Genomic DNA, 16,410 nt, shown 5'->3' with positions numbered 1-16,410 from the left:
CTCATCACCACTACTTCCCCAACCGAATATTTGAGGTTATTGTGTCTGTGCTCATCATAGCCAGCCTTTCTTCTTTCCTTTTCCCGTTCCATCTGCCTTCTGATGACAGCTCTCAACTTCTCAGGTGGCTCCCAATTGTCTACCGCCTTAGACAGTTCCCTCAAGATGCTCTGCCGGAACCTAGGTCGGTAGCCGTGCAGCATCTCACAAGGAGTCTTAGAGGTAACCTTTGTCTCGCTGTTGTTCAGCAGTCTCTGCACCTCATGCAATGATTCGGCCCATTGGTTGGGCTCATTTCCCATCGTAATCAAGGATGCCATCACTACACTGTGCGTCTGCTCCACCTGACCATAGGCTTGAGGGTGCCGCGAAGAAGTTAGGATAAGTTTTACACCCTGGTCGGTACAGAACTGCTCAAAAGCCCCAGAGGTGTAGCAGGTACCTCTATCCGTTATCAGGCGCCCTGGCAATCCATACATGTCCACAAACCGCTTTACGCACTCAATCAAAGACTCCGCCTTGGTACTTGGCACAGCCTGTAATACAACAAACTTGGTAAAATTGTCCACCATCACAAGAATGTACCTCAGTCCTCCAGGTGCAGTGATGAATGGGCCAACGTGGTCCACATGCACAGTGTCGAATGGCCTCTTCCCCAAAGGTATGGGGTGCAGAAGGCCTGGCTGCTTGCATCTGAGGACCCTAGTAAGTAAACACTCGAAACATGCTCTAATGTGTTGTTTCACATAGCGTCGCACACCAAGAAACCAAAAATCTTACAGGATATTCGCAACAGTCCGATCTACAGCCGGGTGCTCGCTAAGATTGTGTGCTGTTACCACCAGACTCTTCCTCATAGACTTCGGCATTACAAATAACTTCTTTTCACGGTGCAGCCGGTACAATATGCCATCCTCCAGCAAATACGGTACCGCTGACTTAATAATTGTGTTCTTCGACCATTCTTTTTATACGCTTTAGCTTTTCGTCTGCAACTTGACACATCACAATTCGTTCCTCTTTGCTCATCAAAATACAGACTTCGTGTCTTTCGACCAATGCGTTATCAAGGAGTACTTCTTCATTGTCCACTGGCGCTCGGGAAAGGGCATCCACATGAGCCATACGCAGGCCCGGTCGATACCGCTCCTCGAAGTCCTGGAGACTATCATATTGACGTGCTACGTACTATAATGAGCATTCAAGCTCTTGTTGCTATTTAAGTAGGTGAGCGCTTGGCAATCAGTGTAAACGACGAATTTTAACCCGAGGAGAAATTGTCTTAACCTATACATGGCCCATACTACACAGAGTAACTTCAGTTTACTAGAATAGTATCGGGTCTCGGCATCGCTTGTTTTTCGACTTGCGCAATGCACTATCCACAGCGGATCGCCTTTCCCATCAGACTGCTATGTGCACCTAGTCCAACTGTGCTCGCGTTGGTATGGAGTTCTGTGACCTCGAATTCCTCCGGAACATAACTTGCACGGTGTCCCCAGACAAACATTGTTTCAGCGAGTTGAACGCAGTCTACTGTTCCTCGGACCACTGGAACTTCCGGTCTTTCATCATCAGGCGCGTCAACGGCTCAGCCACCACATTATATCTAGCCACAAACCGCCTGAAAAACCCTGTAAGGCCCAGGAATCTCCTTACTTCATGAACATCCTTGGAAGAAGGATACTCGTCAATTGCCTGTACCTTTTCCAAGCCTGGACGGATCTCTCCCCCTTCCACTATGAACCCTAAAAACTAGATACGGTAAGCCCCAAATGAGCACTTGGAGGGTTTCAAGGTTAACCGTGCTTCTCGCAGCTTGCTCAATACTGTACGCAGGTTGAACATCATGTCGGCCGAGTCTTTGCCGTCAACAACCATGTCATCCAGGTAGTTCCGTTCAACTCGTCCTTGGAGCGGACCTACACAAGCTGCATAAGTCAGGTGAATTCGGCGACGGCTACTGACAATCCAAACGGCATTCGATTAAACTGTCCAGTCGTATCAGCCATAATAAACGCAGTCTTCATTGCAGCCTCTTCAGTCAAAGGAATCTGTAAATAGCCACTAGCCAAGTCCAATTGAGTAAATAAGCGGCTATCAGCTAGGGATTCCAGTTGTTCCATCATATCAGGAAGAGGAAAGTGCTGTCTTATCGTTTACTTGTTGAGGCTCTTGTAATCCACACACAGCCGGCTATTCCTACCTTGCTTTACTAGCAATACAAGACTCGCATAGGGAGAAATCGTTTCGCTGACCAACCCACACCTTTTCCAGTCCACGACAATTTTATGGATTTCTTCTCGATCGAATTGAGAAGTCTTGTATGGACGACACACAACAGGTGTGCTCCCTGGAATTTCATGGATATCTACCTGCATCAGAGGTGCACAACCCAACTCGTCAAGGCTCTTGGCGAAACAATCACGATATTAATTCAGCAGTTTCATCAAATGGTCCTTTTTTTCTACAGTCACATGTTCGTTGACATACACAAATTCCTCCAATAATAACGGCACACGAACAGGCGGCTCACCACTCACTTCCACCAAATGAAGATAATCGGATTCACGATCATGGCTCGCAGCTCCAACGGTCACAATTCCAGTAATCGACTCTGCTTCATAAATATAAAGTCGCCCATCTGCCTTACGATAGGCCACTGTCGGTTAGTCCAACCATAATCTCCCTACTATAACATCAGGATTCTGCACTGAATCCGGCACCACCAACATCTATATCTTCCAAGATTCACTTCATCCACCACTAGATCAGCCACAGCTTCACCAACCGCGTTTACAGAAGACACGGTGATACTCCCAATATCATAAAGAGGTCGAGAAGCAGGTTTAGTAGGGATCCTACACCGTACAGCAATACTTGCCTTTATGAGAGTGTGGTGACTACTAGTATCTAGAAAAATGTCGACCTTGCAATCATTAATACTGCTGGTCCGCCTGTAAGGATGACTAACCGTCTCTCGGGACACAACCGCTATACTTGTTTGGTTTCTATCAGGACAATTTGAGCGGATATGCCCTTCGACACCACAGCCAAAACATACAGTCTTCCGCTTCTGTTTCTTCGGATAGTCCCGAGACAGATGTCCTGTTTTACGACACGCCCAACAGCTAACAGGCCGTTTGAGTTCTTGCAGGTCATCTTGTGGAGCAACAGCAGTTCCAACCTTTTCTTTTAATTGCAATCTATCCGTAATAATAGCTCTTCCACCCCATGGTCGTCGGAAAGAAGCGCCCTTCCTACTTGACTGCACATTCACCTTGAGATTGTTTACTATTGGTTCATGTAACGAATACATCCTCTCCTAACTAAAGAGGTCGTTCAACAAATCGTCCGTCTAAATGTCTTCGCCCAACAGCATACAGAACCAGTTCTCGAGACTGTAGCCGTCTAAACACATAATCTTTCATAACTTCAAAGGAATGACCAAGCGCCCTGCACATTCTGAGTTTCGGTTGTATATATGAAATAATGCCTTCACCAGCTGATTGCTTCCGCGCTCTCATCTCGTCTTCCCGATCAGAAGCACACGCATTCCGGACAAAAGTCAGACGCTTAAGCTAATTTTGATGTTTACAAAATAAAAATTTGTAATAATAACTTAAAGCAATGTTTAATGTAGGTCTCGGCCAACCTTAATTTAAGTTATACTTTTTCTTTTCTTATCCAAAGTATCATTAATGAATCTCATTAAGTCGTTTTTTAATGTTTTCCGTCAACTTCTAAGCAATAGGTACAATCGACTATGAATACGGCTCTAAGGCCTAAATGTTCCCAGCTTATTCAATCATTGATAACAAAAAAAAACGTTAAAAGTTGAAACTATTGTATGCCCATTGCATACACTGCATTGTTTTCCCGAATCTACACAATACTCATTTTATAACATATACAAATGGAATAAGAAATTTTTTATTTTACATTTTTTTTTAATTTGAAATTGTATTTTAAAATTTGTACAATGTAAATGATTTTTATATAAATTTAACTAATTATACTGTCTATACCTATATGCAGGCAAATATATTTTCTAAACTTATAAAAAAAAAACAATTTTACAAATAAAAAAGTTTAGAACCATAATTTCTGTTTGTAAAAATTTTTACGATTGTTTAAAAGTTTAAAATGTATATTATTATTTTTACCAAATTTATATTATAATTTATATTGATATTATAAAAATAATTTATTCCATTGTCCAGAATTTTTTAAATTTTTTTAGTGTGTTAAATTCTCAGCGATTATGATAATTGACCCAGAAAAGGTCAAAGGAGGGAAACTGCCTATGGACGCCCTATTTCTCCCCTATGGACGCCCTTGCTCAGTCGTCTGATAGAATATGCTGTTTATTTGTTTAAAAAACGTAATTAATTACTTGAGTAGTGTAATTTATATTGATTATTTCGTAGGTACAGGCTTGGGCCTACCCAGTTTTCAAATAGTTATTATCAATATTTTTCATATCAATATTATTTACTTTTTAATATCATTTAATACTATCAACAAGCTAAACAAGAGGAGTTGTGTTATATTACATTATACGATCAATTTTTTTTCTAATTAAATTTAAAAATGTTATGAAAAGTTAACGAAAAAAAAATAAATAAAATGTATTCCTATACATTATTAAAATAATTATAACTAGGCCTGTCCTACATCTCGATCCTGGGCACGCTTATGATGGTTTATATGTTGAGCGCTTACTGATGTGCTGTGAATAAATACCCGACGGGTAGGTAAATATTTTGGGTATTTACCCACTATATTTACTTATCAAAAATTTGGGTAAATACTTTTCTTTTTTTTAATCTGGTCAAACTGTATATTTCTATTTTTATTACTGATAGGTATCGATATCATATAACTGATACTACAACCATTGATTATAGAATATATATATTCTATAATCATTGCTATAACTTATACCAGCGATTTCCAGTGTGTTCCGCGGAACCTAAGTGTTCCGTGGGATAATCTTAAATGTTCCGCCAGATGTACCTGAATATTGAGAACAGTAATTGTAGTAAATAATAATCATGAACTATTTTTAAAATATTTTTTGGATTATTGGTTTTTCAATAATAAAAATAATTGCAAATACAAATAATTACAGAATTGGTGTTAAGTTGGAGTTAGAGACGTTAGGGTTCCACGAAACAAAAAATATTTCTTAAGGGTTCGGTGGTTGTAAAAGTTTGGGAACCTCTGACTTATACTACTACTAACTGATCAATACACGTTCTTTTGTCAAATGTTATTTAGTTTAGTAATAGTTTTTTTTAGTCATGGGTCGGGTAAAAGATTCTGTGTGAAAGCATTACCATCGCGATAAAGACAATAAGTGTGCTACGTAATTCCTATGGTAAAATATTCAAATTTGCCAAAGTGAATAAAATTAACAAAAACTTCATAAATTTATGTACTCTAATCATCAGTCTTGGAAAAACATGAAAAAGTCAGGAAACAATCGTAAAAAAGTATTGTGATATCCATTGATTGGTTTTGGCATTAAAAATTAATTTATCCAATTTATCGGGTAAATACCCAGTATTTACCTAAAATTATGTTTACCGGGGTTTACCCATCACGATGATCGCTGCGTATTTCTTCAGTTGTTTCCGAGGTTAGATATCGAGCTTCTCGATATCTGTGATCGACACTATTATCAAATCCAGGATTCCCGGGACTACGGTTGCAAAAATGATGATCGGCCAGTCGCGTTGACGGTGGATCATAATTGTTCGTACAAATATCGAATGCAATAAAAAAAAAACGAACACGGTTGGAGTGGTTTTTTTATTATTTTTGCGCGGCGATTATCATGCGCAGTGCAACCAACCGCTATCACGTTGCGTCGACGGCAGCGGAGAGCGGGGAAAACCGAAAATAAAAAACAAACACAAGTATATCAAACGGTCCCCCACTTCCTAGTTTTCCCCTCCGATGCGTCGCTGTCGGCTTGCGTGCGTATCAAAATATTATTGTTATTATCGTTTCAAAAACGTTCGGGTTATCGATTGTCACTGTCGTCGGCCGGCCCGGGCGACCATCGGCGGCCTACCAAACGGAAAATCTCACCGGAAAAGTATTCGATTTCTCACGATCGATGGAAACCCGTCACCATCGTTGGAAGAGAAATTGATATCGCCTACGGTGGCAGAGCACACGGTAATATCTCGACCGGTCGTCGTGTGGCATCGGCCATTGTCGTTTCTATTTCATTTTCGCTTTAATTTATTATCTCTCCACATAACATTTCCGTTCCGGCCCCCCCCACTCTACCTCTCTGTTCCCTTACACACCTTTCCGTAATCCGCAGTCGTCGTCATTCAACTTGATCGTCGTCACCTTTTTTTCATTTTCGACGCACATAATTTAATGATTTCATTGATAGGCACACAACTACACAAGTCGTCCTTCTCGTCGGCGGCCGCGACTGTGGTTGTATCGGGTTTTTATTATTATTATTAGTATTATTTTTTTTTTTTTCACTTTCATTATCATTTCAACGCCTGTTTGTGTTTGTCTTTTATAAAATAAAATTTACTTATATTAAATCGTTATTATCGTCGGTTCGATCACCTACTGACCGAAGTTGACTGAAGTACCACCTACGGTGAAATTTTATTTCCGCATTCGAGTCGTTCCCTTCACGCGCGACTACTGCTATTGTTATATAGTCGAACCAGTAATTGTAGTGATAGTAGTAGTAGTAGTAGTAGTAGTAGTCGTCGTCACCTATGAGCCGTCTTGTTGTTCGGAGTCACGTAGGGTTAACGTGCTGACGACAAACTACACCGAAATATTGTATTCTCTAATTAGTGAAATATTACTAATATAAACGAAAAGTTCCTTTGTACGTGTACGAACACGACGAGCAGTAAGTACCTGTTGTTTATACATTACCTACCTACTGTAATATAGTTGCTAATAATGCGTCTTATAATAATAAAAATTACAATAACTCGGACAAATATGCTTATAATTTTCTAATTGGCTCCGAAGCTTAAGGTCATGCAGTATCTCTTTGTAATAAATAACACCAATGTATCATAATCTCGAGAGATTGATAGCCAATGAACTTTGTTACACCATTTATGGCAATGGATGATGTCATCGTTAATATGAATGTCGTTTTTCCAGGTGTTGATGTTACCTATAATGTTATACAGGCAACATCAATAATACTAAACATTATACCTAGTCAATTCATCCAGGTATGTCACGCAAGCAAAAATGGAGATCAAATCCTGATGACGACCAATTGGATGATTCGCCTATATCTCTTACTATTGAAACATTAACTGGTACTGCATTTGAGATCACTGTATCTCCAGCCGATTATATAAGTTCATTAAAGTCACGAATACAACGTGTTGAAGGTTTGTAGTATATTCATCTCCTTAGTATAATACTTAGTATAAATTAGTATACATTTTCAAAAGAGTTTCGAACCCGTTTATTATTATAAAATAAAATAATACTTATAATACCTACAGTTAATATTTTTATGATTAATCAGGTATACCAGTCGCCCAACAACATTTGCTACTGGGTGAAAAAATCTTATCAGATCATTCAACTATAGCTAGTAATAATCTTCATGATGGAGCGACATTGCGCTTGGTATTGTCGCTTCAAGGAGGACCTATTGGTACAAGTCGTAGAATGTTGCCTCTGGATAATGAAACCATTCGACAACTGGTTAATCTCAACAAGTTAGTAAAATCTGTTAATTTATAATTATGTGGTACAATTAATTAAATTAATTCATATTTTGTTGTTTAAAGTATTAAAGTTTAAACTAAAATACTCTTTATGTAAAACCTTAATACTATAATTTTCTAAATTATTTTATTATTTTTAATAAAAAATCAAGTACAGTTTTTCTATAAACCTATAGCTATAATAGAAAAATAAAAGATAGTTAAAAATGTTTTTATTAAATTAAATTTGTATATTTATGTCTTTTAAATAATATATGTTATTGTATAAAAATTAAAAACTTTTCTGTTATATAATAAAAAACTAATTTAATTATTTGTTTACATTCTTTGTTATAAAATGCTACAATGAAATATTGTATAGTTTCTTATTTTTGAAATATATGAGTTTTTACTTAATTTTACGTATTTATCATTAAATATAACCAAAAATGTCTAGTTAGAGTGAGATACAGGAATGACTAAATAATTTTGCTGTATTAATCTTTTAAACTTGTAACTAATGTATCATTGCTCTCAAAATATCATTCTGAGTGATATATGGATGAAATGTATTTCTGAACAGTTAATATTTTAATAGAATCAATTTCTTAACAAAATAAGTTGAACATTTAATGTTCTACGCTTTGAAAAAAATTCAAGTGCTTATAAATAGTTTGATAAATGATAATAAATTATGTTTGGAGCAAACCTTCTGGTTGATAACGTGTATACAGATATAAAAAAAAAACATATTTGTGGTTAAAGAATGAATTAAACACATCACCCATGTTTATTAGTTAATATATTTTATTGCTCAATTAATTTTACAGAAAAGAAATTTTGGAAGATGCCCCTCCAGGCAGTAAGCTTGCTGTCTTGATATTTCGTGAAGGTGAAGTAATTAACTTACTTCGAGTGATTGAAAATAGTGATGGTTCTATAACGAATTTAAAGGACTCCTCTAGGTGTGTTTATTAATATTTCATAATTTTTATACAATATAAATGAAAAAAAATATTATGTCTAGAAAAATATCAACAGTAGAACTACCAGAAAAGAAAAAATCTAAACAGTCCGTCGACAATAATGTGACATATCGTAAGATGATGCAGTTGAAACATAAATTAGAAACACTTTCTATTTCATCAAAATCTAAAGTAAATAATTTTGTACGGTACCAATATTGATTTTATTAAAAAACTTTTTTCACATTTTAATTAATTTAATGTCAAGTAGGTTTAAAAATTGAAATTTCTTTATGATTTTTTTTTCCTATGATTCCTAATTTTTTACAATATATTTTAATTTTTTTTTTAACTTTAATTTATCTGTGGATTAAATATTAATATTAACATGGATAATAAAATAAGCTCTGCTCAAAATAATTATTAAAATGTAATTTTTACTTATATTAATATATTGATTACTAATTCGATGATCAATATTGGATGAGTTCTAATATTGTTCTTTTAATTATATTTTTATGTTAAAATTGTATACAGTAGAACCCCTCTAATCTGTCACCTTTGGGACTGAGGGTGTGGTTGGAACGCGAAAAAAGTCGAATTATCAGAATATAAAGAAACATTTGAAGACAAAATGTTACCAAATTTATTTATTAAATTTTATTTTTACTACCTACATGTATTAAATTGAATAAATAAAAAATAGATAAATAGTAAACAGGCAATTAATTTTATAAATATATATATCCATATACTATAAATTGGAAAATACATATTCATATCGATAATACTATGGTCGGATCAACCAGAGTGACGGACGAGAGGGGTTTTACTGTAATTGTAATTAGTTTCCCATAACTTAAATTATTAAATTGATAAACTAAGCATTAAAAGTACAAGTATAAAAAAAATGTAAACTTATCCTTTGAAAAATTATTTCTATGTATATAATTGTTAAAATGATAATAATTTTATTTTAATGGATATTCAAATTGTATTATTTTATTATTTACATATAATTTAATTATTTTGATTATGTATGCTGTAATATAAAATTAATTAGTTAGTTTTTTCAGAAATTAAGGAAAAGTTACTAGAATAATTTGTTTCATGCTCTACTTAATTTTAATTATTCACCTAATTGTATGACTATATTGCATGATGAATTATTTTACACCTAATGTATTGAATATTACATGAAAAGAAAAGATGATTTATTCTTTTTATTTATTCATTCTTCTAATTAAAACCATGTATATCTGACCACAAATAATTTAATATTTTTACCTAGATATAAATATATTTCTATGATACTTAATTTGTTTATTCTATTTAAATAATATTTTTTTATTTTTTATTTAATGCATTTTAAAATGATCAAATTTTTTCAGTTAAAAAGAACCAAATCTGAACATCGAAAATCGGCTTCAGCACCTGAAAGATCACAAATGAAGACTGAAAAAGATAGCAGCAAGCGACATACTTGGAGATTACCTAAAATAGTACAATCTTCCTCACCTGTTTTGGGGAAGTATGTTCGTAGTGCTGAATTCTCAAGAATACCTGTTTTGCCAACAATTACTAGTGCATGTTCAGATAAAAATACGAAATCAACTACAACTAGACAACTTTGCCATATTATGAATGATCCTAGACATACTGGTAGTACTTCAAGTATTGACAGGTAATTAAATTATTATATTCTTATTTATTATATGTATTATATAATAGTTTTAATTAAATATTATTTATTTATTTTTATTTTGTTTACCTACTGTCAGTAAAATTAATTGATGTACTTTTTATCAAATATTTAATAGATTATAAAAATCTTTATTCCTTATCAAACTGCTGAGTATCTGTTTCTTCACTAATAATATTTTAATACAATATTCATTATATGCTACATTAGAATATGTAACATTATCCATTGACTGTTATAATATATTGAAATATCAATTTAGATTTTAATAAAATAAAACATTACATATTTATTTGTTTTTATATTATTGATCATAAGTTTTATTTTTTTATAAATACTTAAAGATAAACAATAATACAACAACAATAAACGATAAACAACAATAATACAATTTATTACCAAAATTTGTAATCAAAATAAAATTTAATTTCCATTTATTTATTGACTGTTTGATTTTAGTATTTCAGAATCTGGTACAGATATTGAAGTGTCAAGCACAGATTGGTCTAGGCGCCCTAGCAGTTCATCATTGGTATTGTCTCATAACATTCACATCAATGTGTCTAGACAAGCATCACCGACTGAGCAAATGACTGCCATGTCTATATCAAATAATTCTGGGTTAGGAGCTATACATAGGATATTAAATAGATCAGACATGCCTATTCAACTTGATGGTGACGAAGAACCTATGGAATCAGAAAGTAACAGATTGGATAAAAAAGCTCCAACCACTGTAACTGAAGATCTGAACCAGAATGTACCTGATCAAGTTGTAGAAAAAAAGAAAAAACGATGTGCCCAATGCAATAAGAAATTAACTATTAGTGCTCAGTATACATGCCGATGTGGGCTCACTTTTTGTCCTGAACACAGGTAAGTTTTAAATTAATTGAAATAATTAATAATTTACATTTTCCTAATTAATAATCATTAATTATAATAACATATTATTTTTTAAACAAGTTATAAATATTTTAGAGATAAAATGTAGAATATATGTTTTACTTGTTTTGCTTTGTTATCATTGCTATTTGTAATATGATTATTTTGTAGCCATATTTGTATTTTTATTATTTTTACTAAAATCCAAATGAAATCCAAATCTAACGAATTATTATAATTGTCAGCTTTAATTCTTTTACTTTTTATTATGTTTCAGGTATTCAGAATCGCACAATTGCTCTTATGATTATCAGAAAAATGGCCGTGATTCTATTGAAAAAAACAACCCATTAGTTGTAAGACCAAAGTTACCAAAAATTTAATAAAATGGTCAGAATACATATTATATCTTATTTGTAGATGTAAGCTAATAGGTACACTGACTCACAAAACTTAAATAAATTGTTTGCATATTGAACTATAAATAATTATTAAAAAGCCTTGTTGACCCCTTTTTTTAACTATGCAATACTTGTTAAGTACTTGGCTGTAATAATAATTCACATTGTTATAGAAGTGGTTTTTAAGAGCTTTTTAAGTGTTCTAACACCAACTTACTAATATAGTTGTGTAATATTGACTATCTTCCATTTAAGCAATTTATTAAACTTATTATAAGATACTATTCATAATAATAATAATATATATTATAGCATTTTTGGTTGTTAGAATTAAAATACGGGTAAAACATAATTTTTCATAAAAGTTTGTATTTTTTTTTTTTTTTCTTAATGTCCTCTTATTTTGTAAAATTGTACTGTCTACAGTTTTGTTTGTTTTAAAATGTAATAGATCTTAAAATTATCTTTAACCTGTTATGACAATAATACATAAGTGGTGTATTGCAACAAAATTGATTCAAAAATTTGTTAGCTATTTGTGTTTATAAAAATAAAGTACACATACACACATATACCAATGTAATATTACCTACACCTATTGTAAGTATACAAGGTTAAATAATTAATTATTTTGTCTGACCAAATCATAGAACTTATCTACTTGAACTTGTAGATGAAAATAGTAAAAATATCAATTATAAATGACAAATTTTACATCGTTGATTGCGCTCTGAATGTACGAACATAGATATGAAAGAAAATTCCACTATTGTCGATAATTAACGATATTTATATTATCAAATGTAAATGTATGCCAGTTAAATTATATTTCATAGAATTTTTATTTTATTTTTCTTGAAATGAGTAACAATAATAAGTAGGAAATGTCTGGGGAATATAATTTTGTACATTATAACTACTGTAATTGAACATTATGCAAGTATAATTTACGTACTTAGAAAAAAATAGAATGTTATTGCAGCGAAATATAAAGAAAATTGTTATTTTTTTCTATAAAATAAAACCATTTTTGTAATTTGTACGAAACAAGTTAAAGTAATGTTTTAGTTGGTTTTAATACTGAATTCTAGAGTTCCCTAAAGTTTAAAAGACCAATTTTTACAATTTAATATAATATATGCTTACCCAGATAAAGTTTTTTGCTTTAACAGGATAGATAATTTCCATGCATAAAAATATGTTCCCAGGTGCATATACAAGGTTCAATAACCCTCTCTCCTGAAATTCAGGAAAATATTAAATATAATTTTATAGAGTAATGGTGGTTTATAGATTTTATAAGTATGAAAATGTACAACTTAAACTTCCTCAATATTATTTTGTATAAATGCCTGAAGTATTATCATTGATTATAAATAATATTACTTAAAAATTGTTATATTTGAAATAATAATTTTGAATGCTTTACAACCGTAATATAAAAAATGCAACTTTTTAAAAGAAATTAAATACTCTTAAAATAAATTGACTTTATTTAAATATAAATGCTACATTTTATATTAACTAGGTAATTTTAGTTTCAAAAACTTTAAAAAATGGGTTTTTATTGTTTTATAAAGTCAATCTTTTTTTTTCAAATTATAAATTCGGTGCATGGTAAGGTTGATCAGTTGCCAGCTGGTCGAAATCCTCCAGACTCTAGTTCTTAGGTGGGAGATATATTTTTAGTGTTTAGCGATTTGACATTTCATATTCTCACAACTCTCACATAATTAAACCTTACAAATATTAACTAAAGTTGCTGGGTTCTTAAGAGCAAAAACTATTACTTGCCACTAGGATGCCTCAAATGAGCTAATAAAATTATTTTCAAGTCTTAAAATTAAAAAAAAAAAAAAAAAAACCTAGATCAAATAATGAACCAACTCTTTTATAATTTGTTTAGTATAAAATATTTAAATTATTTATCAAATGAAATGGCAGCAAAAATATTAATTATAATATATTAATATTTGTCACAAGACTAATATTATAAACTATTACATATTACGTGATATAAACAAATAATTATATTGTTTATAACAGTATCAGTTGATTGGACATTAATGATTTGGTTCACAGGTTATTTTGCTCCGGTTAGCATTTCTTTGTTTGTATTATACAACATTTTATACTTCCGCATATTTTAATGATAAGCTCAATTGACCCACAAACTTAGTTCTTATGTAACAAACAATATGGATATCATCCAAATTTTCAATTGACCTATCTCTGATATTCTCTCTTAGTGTAATCATAATATATTTATTAAATTAATAAACAAACATAGTACATAGCTTATCAATAATACTTATTTACAATTAATCACTAATAATTACATTATAAGTCCTCTTATCATTAAAAGAATATGTATTTAAAAATTTAATTCATTTTTTTTTTTTGAGCGTTTTTTATTAAATTCTTTAATCTCGTTTAAAATTCCTTTTGCTTCGTTTGCGCACATAAATTTATGTAAAATGTCTGGTGTTAATAATGAACAAATGTATTTTACATATGTGGTTCGAGCTAAGCGACCTGGAATCATAATAATTAGAATAGTTTAGTTAAAGGTAAAAATACAACACAAAGTCTTTAAGACCTATTCTTATGTTAGACATTTTAACATACTATTATAAAAAATAATAATTGTAGTATATAATTAAGGAACAAAGTCAAAATTAAAACAAGTCATACAGCTTATAATATAAAAATCTATAGACTGTTACTCAATGACCATTTGAGGAGCTTTAAATGTTTTTCAAACAGTCCAAAAATCAGATTTTTAAATTTTTTAATAATAAAACAATTATAATTTGTGCTTATATCATAATGATAGGAATAATTTTATAATTAATATTGAAACATTAAATAATAACTGAATTCAAATAATTTTTTCAGGGGGTTGAGAAACGTTAAAAATCACTAATACATATAATGTGTACATTACTTGTAGTTAGTTAATATAACTTATAACAAATAATAAAAAGGTCTTTTTTTAATATAGTAATTGAATAATAGGCTATGTAGTTTATAGCAGTAATATATACATTAAATAATTGAGAATATATAACTATGAAATATTACATAAAATATCAACAAGTAGTATGTTTGTTATTGGATTTCTATAAGTGTGAATAACATAAATATTAAAATTGTAACATTTTATAACTAAAAATGGATCTCATTCATTGAAAATGGAATACATTTAAATTTTTTTTTTAAATATCATAATTTAAGAACTTTATAAAAATTTCTTACAATTCCTGAGATATATATTGTCTTCTGAGAACTAAAAATTCAATTTTTGGTGACTATTATACACACTGATCATTTAAAAACTAAAAAAATTACTATGTATAAAAGTTAGAAATAAATAATCTATAACAGAATTATTACAGAAATACATCTACTATGCTATTGTGAGCCGGTTTACATAACAATGCTATAGTTTTGTGTACAAAAATGATATAGTATTCTGTTAATAGTTATATTTATATAACTATTAATAGTTATTTATAAGCTATTTGAGGTATAGCAAACATGATTGAAATAGATATTTAAAAATTATATGTAGTGGTAATTGATAAACTAACCGTATTTCTGAGTAAAATCAAACCACAACTGATTGATGTTTGGAGTGCCAAGTCTTTTCTTAGTGCATTTAAAAATCTATTTAAAAAAATCATCAATTAGATCATTTTCGGGGGAAAATAATTTTTAAATATGTTTACATTGGGAGAGTGCAAGGTTTCAAAAAAATGTATCTTTATCTGCTCTTGGATTTCTTTAGTTATAGTAGGCCGATTCTCATGGCGGCCTCGGTTGTCTAATGGTATCAGATGATTGGTAGCCATCTTCTTGCACAATGTGCGCACCAGCGATAATGTTGTGCCGTGCAGGAGAACAAAAGCAGTTTTGCATACATACCGCAATACACCATACTCCTTAACAGCGTACTGAAAAGCCTTTGAAGACTTGATTACCTTACCACAGCGCTTCTTCTCCGCACCAATGGAGATCATCGCGAACAGATAAACGTTTCTGGTCAACTGGTCCAGCCGCGCCAGATCAGACTTCATGCGCGACTTATACTCGTCGTCGAACGTCGACAGGCATTTGTGTTTGCAACAATAATCATTGCTGATACCGGATGACTTTAGTATGAGTTTTTTTTCGTCTTCCGAGTCCGAGTACTCGTCCAGGTAGTCGTCCGTGTCATTGAGATCATCCAATTCATTGGGATCGTCGATATCATTGGAATCATCAACATCGGAGTAATTCGCCATATCGCGCAGTCACTGTCCCACAGGGATATTTTGTAAAACCGCTCTGAACGAGTAAAATGTTCGGAACACGGCCCCGGTTCGCTTTTCCGTATTGTTGTTTGAAGAGAAGGAGTGCGCAAATAACGACAAATTAACTGACAAATGGATAACGACTCCGCGATTGATGATAAAAAATTTCTTTTTGTTATCTATTTACCGCCAATTTCACGCGGGATCGGTACATTTTGCTTAGCCTGGCCATAACACCTACCAACTAATTCATACACACGCGCGTGCATACAATGACGATTTTCGAACGGGCTTAATACGCAGAAACCGAGTAACCGAAACACACGTATAGATTACGAAGCATCTGATCCAGGGCTGGATCAAGGGGGCGGGGGAGGTGCAAGTTGAAAGGGGCCACAAAAAGCTGTCAAATTGTTTTCCATATAAAATTTCATT

At 32.2% G+C, this 16,410-nt stretch overlaps 2 protein-coding genes across 3 annotated transcripts; one reads left to right on the top strand and one right to left on the bottom strand.

Annotated features, from left to right (window-relative positions):
- The first annotated feature begins 5,957 nt into the window (after window positions 1-5,957).
- On the top strand, window positions 5,958-11,767 carry LOC112679983 (AN1-type zinc finger protein 4-like). Of its 2 annotated transcripts, none has more exons than XM_025549944.1 (8): window positions 5,958-6,189; window positions 7,165-7,403; window positions 7,544-7,739; window positions 8,558-8,692; window positions 8,755-8,884; window positions 10,084-10,376; window positions 10,854-11,270; window positions 11,557-11,767. In XM_025549944.1, the coding sequence occupies exons 2-8, from the start codon at window positions 7,241-7,243 to the stop codon at window positions 11,660-11,662; spliced, it is 1,440 nt and encodes a 479-aa protein (XP_025405729.1). In that variant the 5' UTR covers window positions 5,958-6,189; window positions 7,165-7,240; the 3' UTR covers window positions 11,663-11,767. The 2 variants fall into 2 exon arrangements, with proteins under 2 accessions (XP_025405729.1, XP_025405728.1); XM_025549943.1 differs by lacking the exon at window positions 5,958-6,189 and adding an exon at window positions 6,199-6,901.
- Window positions 11,768-14,032: 2,265 nt separating this feature from the next.
- Window positions 14,033-16,228, bottom strand: LOC112679962. The gene is made up of 3 exons (XM_025549917.1): window positions 15,412-16,228; window positions 15,274-15,349; window positions 14,033-14,215 (listed from the first exon to the last, which is right to left on the bottom strand). Exons 1-3 carry the CDS (start codon window positions 15,964-15,966, stop codon window positions 14,055-14,057), a joined length of 792 nt encoding a protein of 263 aa, XP_025405702.1. The 5' UTR covers window positions 15,967-16,228; the 3' UTR covers window positions 14,033-14,054.
- Between the last annotated feature and the right edge of the window lie 182 nt (window positions 16,229-16,410).

This window comes from Sipha flava, unplaced genomic scaffold (assembly GCF_003268045.1).
Source record: "Sipha flava isolate LNK unplaced genomic scaffold, YSA_version1 171_pilon_pilon, whole genome shotgun sequence".
NCBI lineage: Eukaryota > Metazoa > Arthropoda > Insecta > Hemiptera > Aphididae > Sipha > Sipha flava.
Note: the sequence above shows the minus strand (reverse complement) of the source record. Positions and strands in the feature narration are given on the sequence as shown.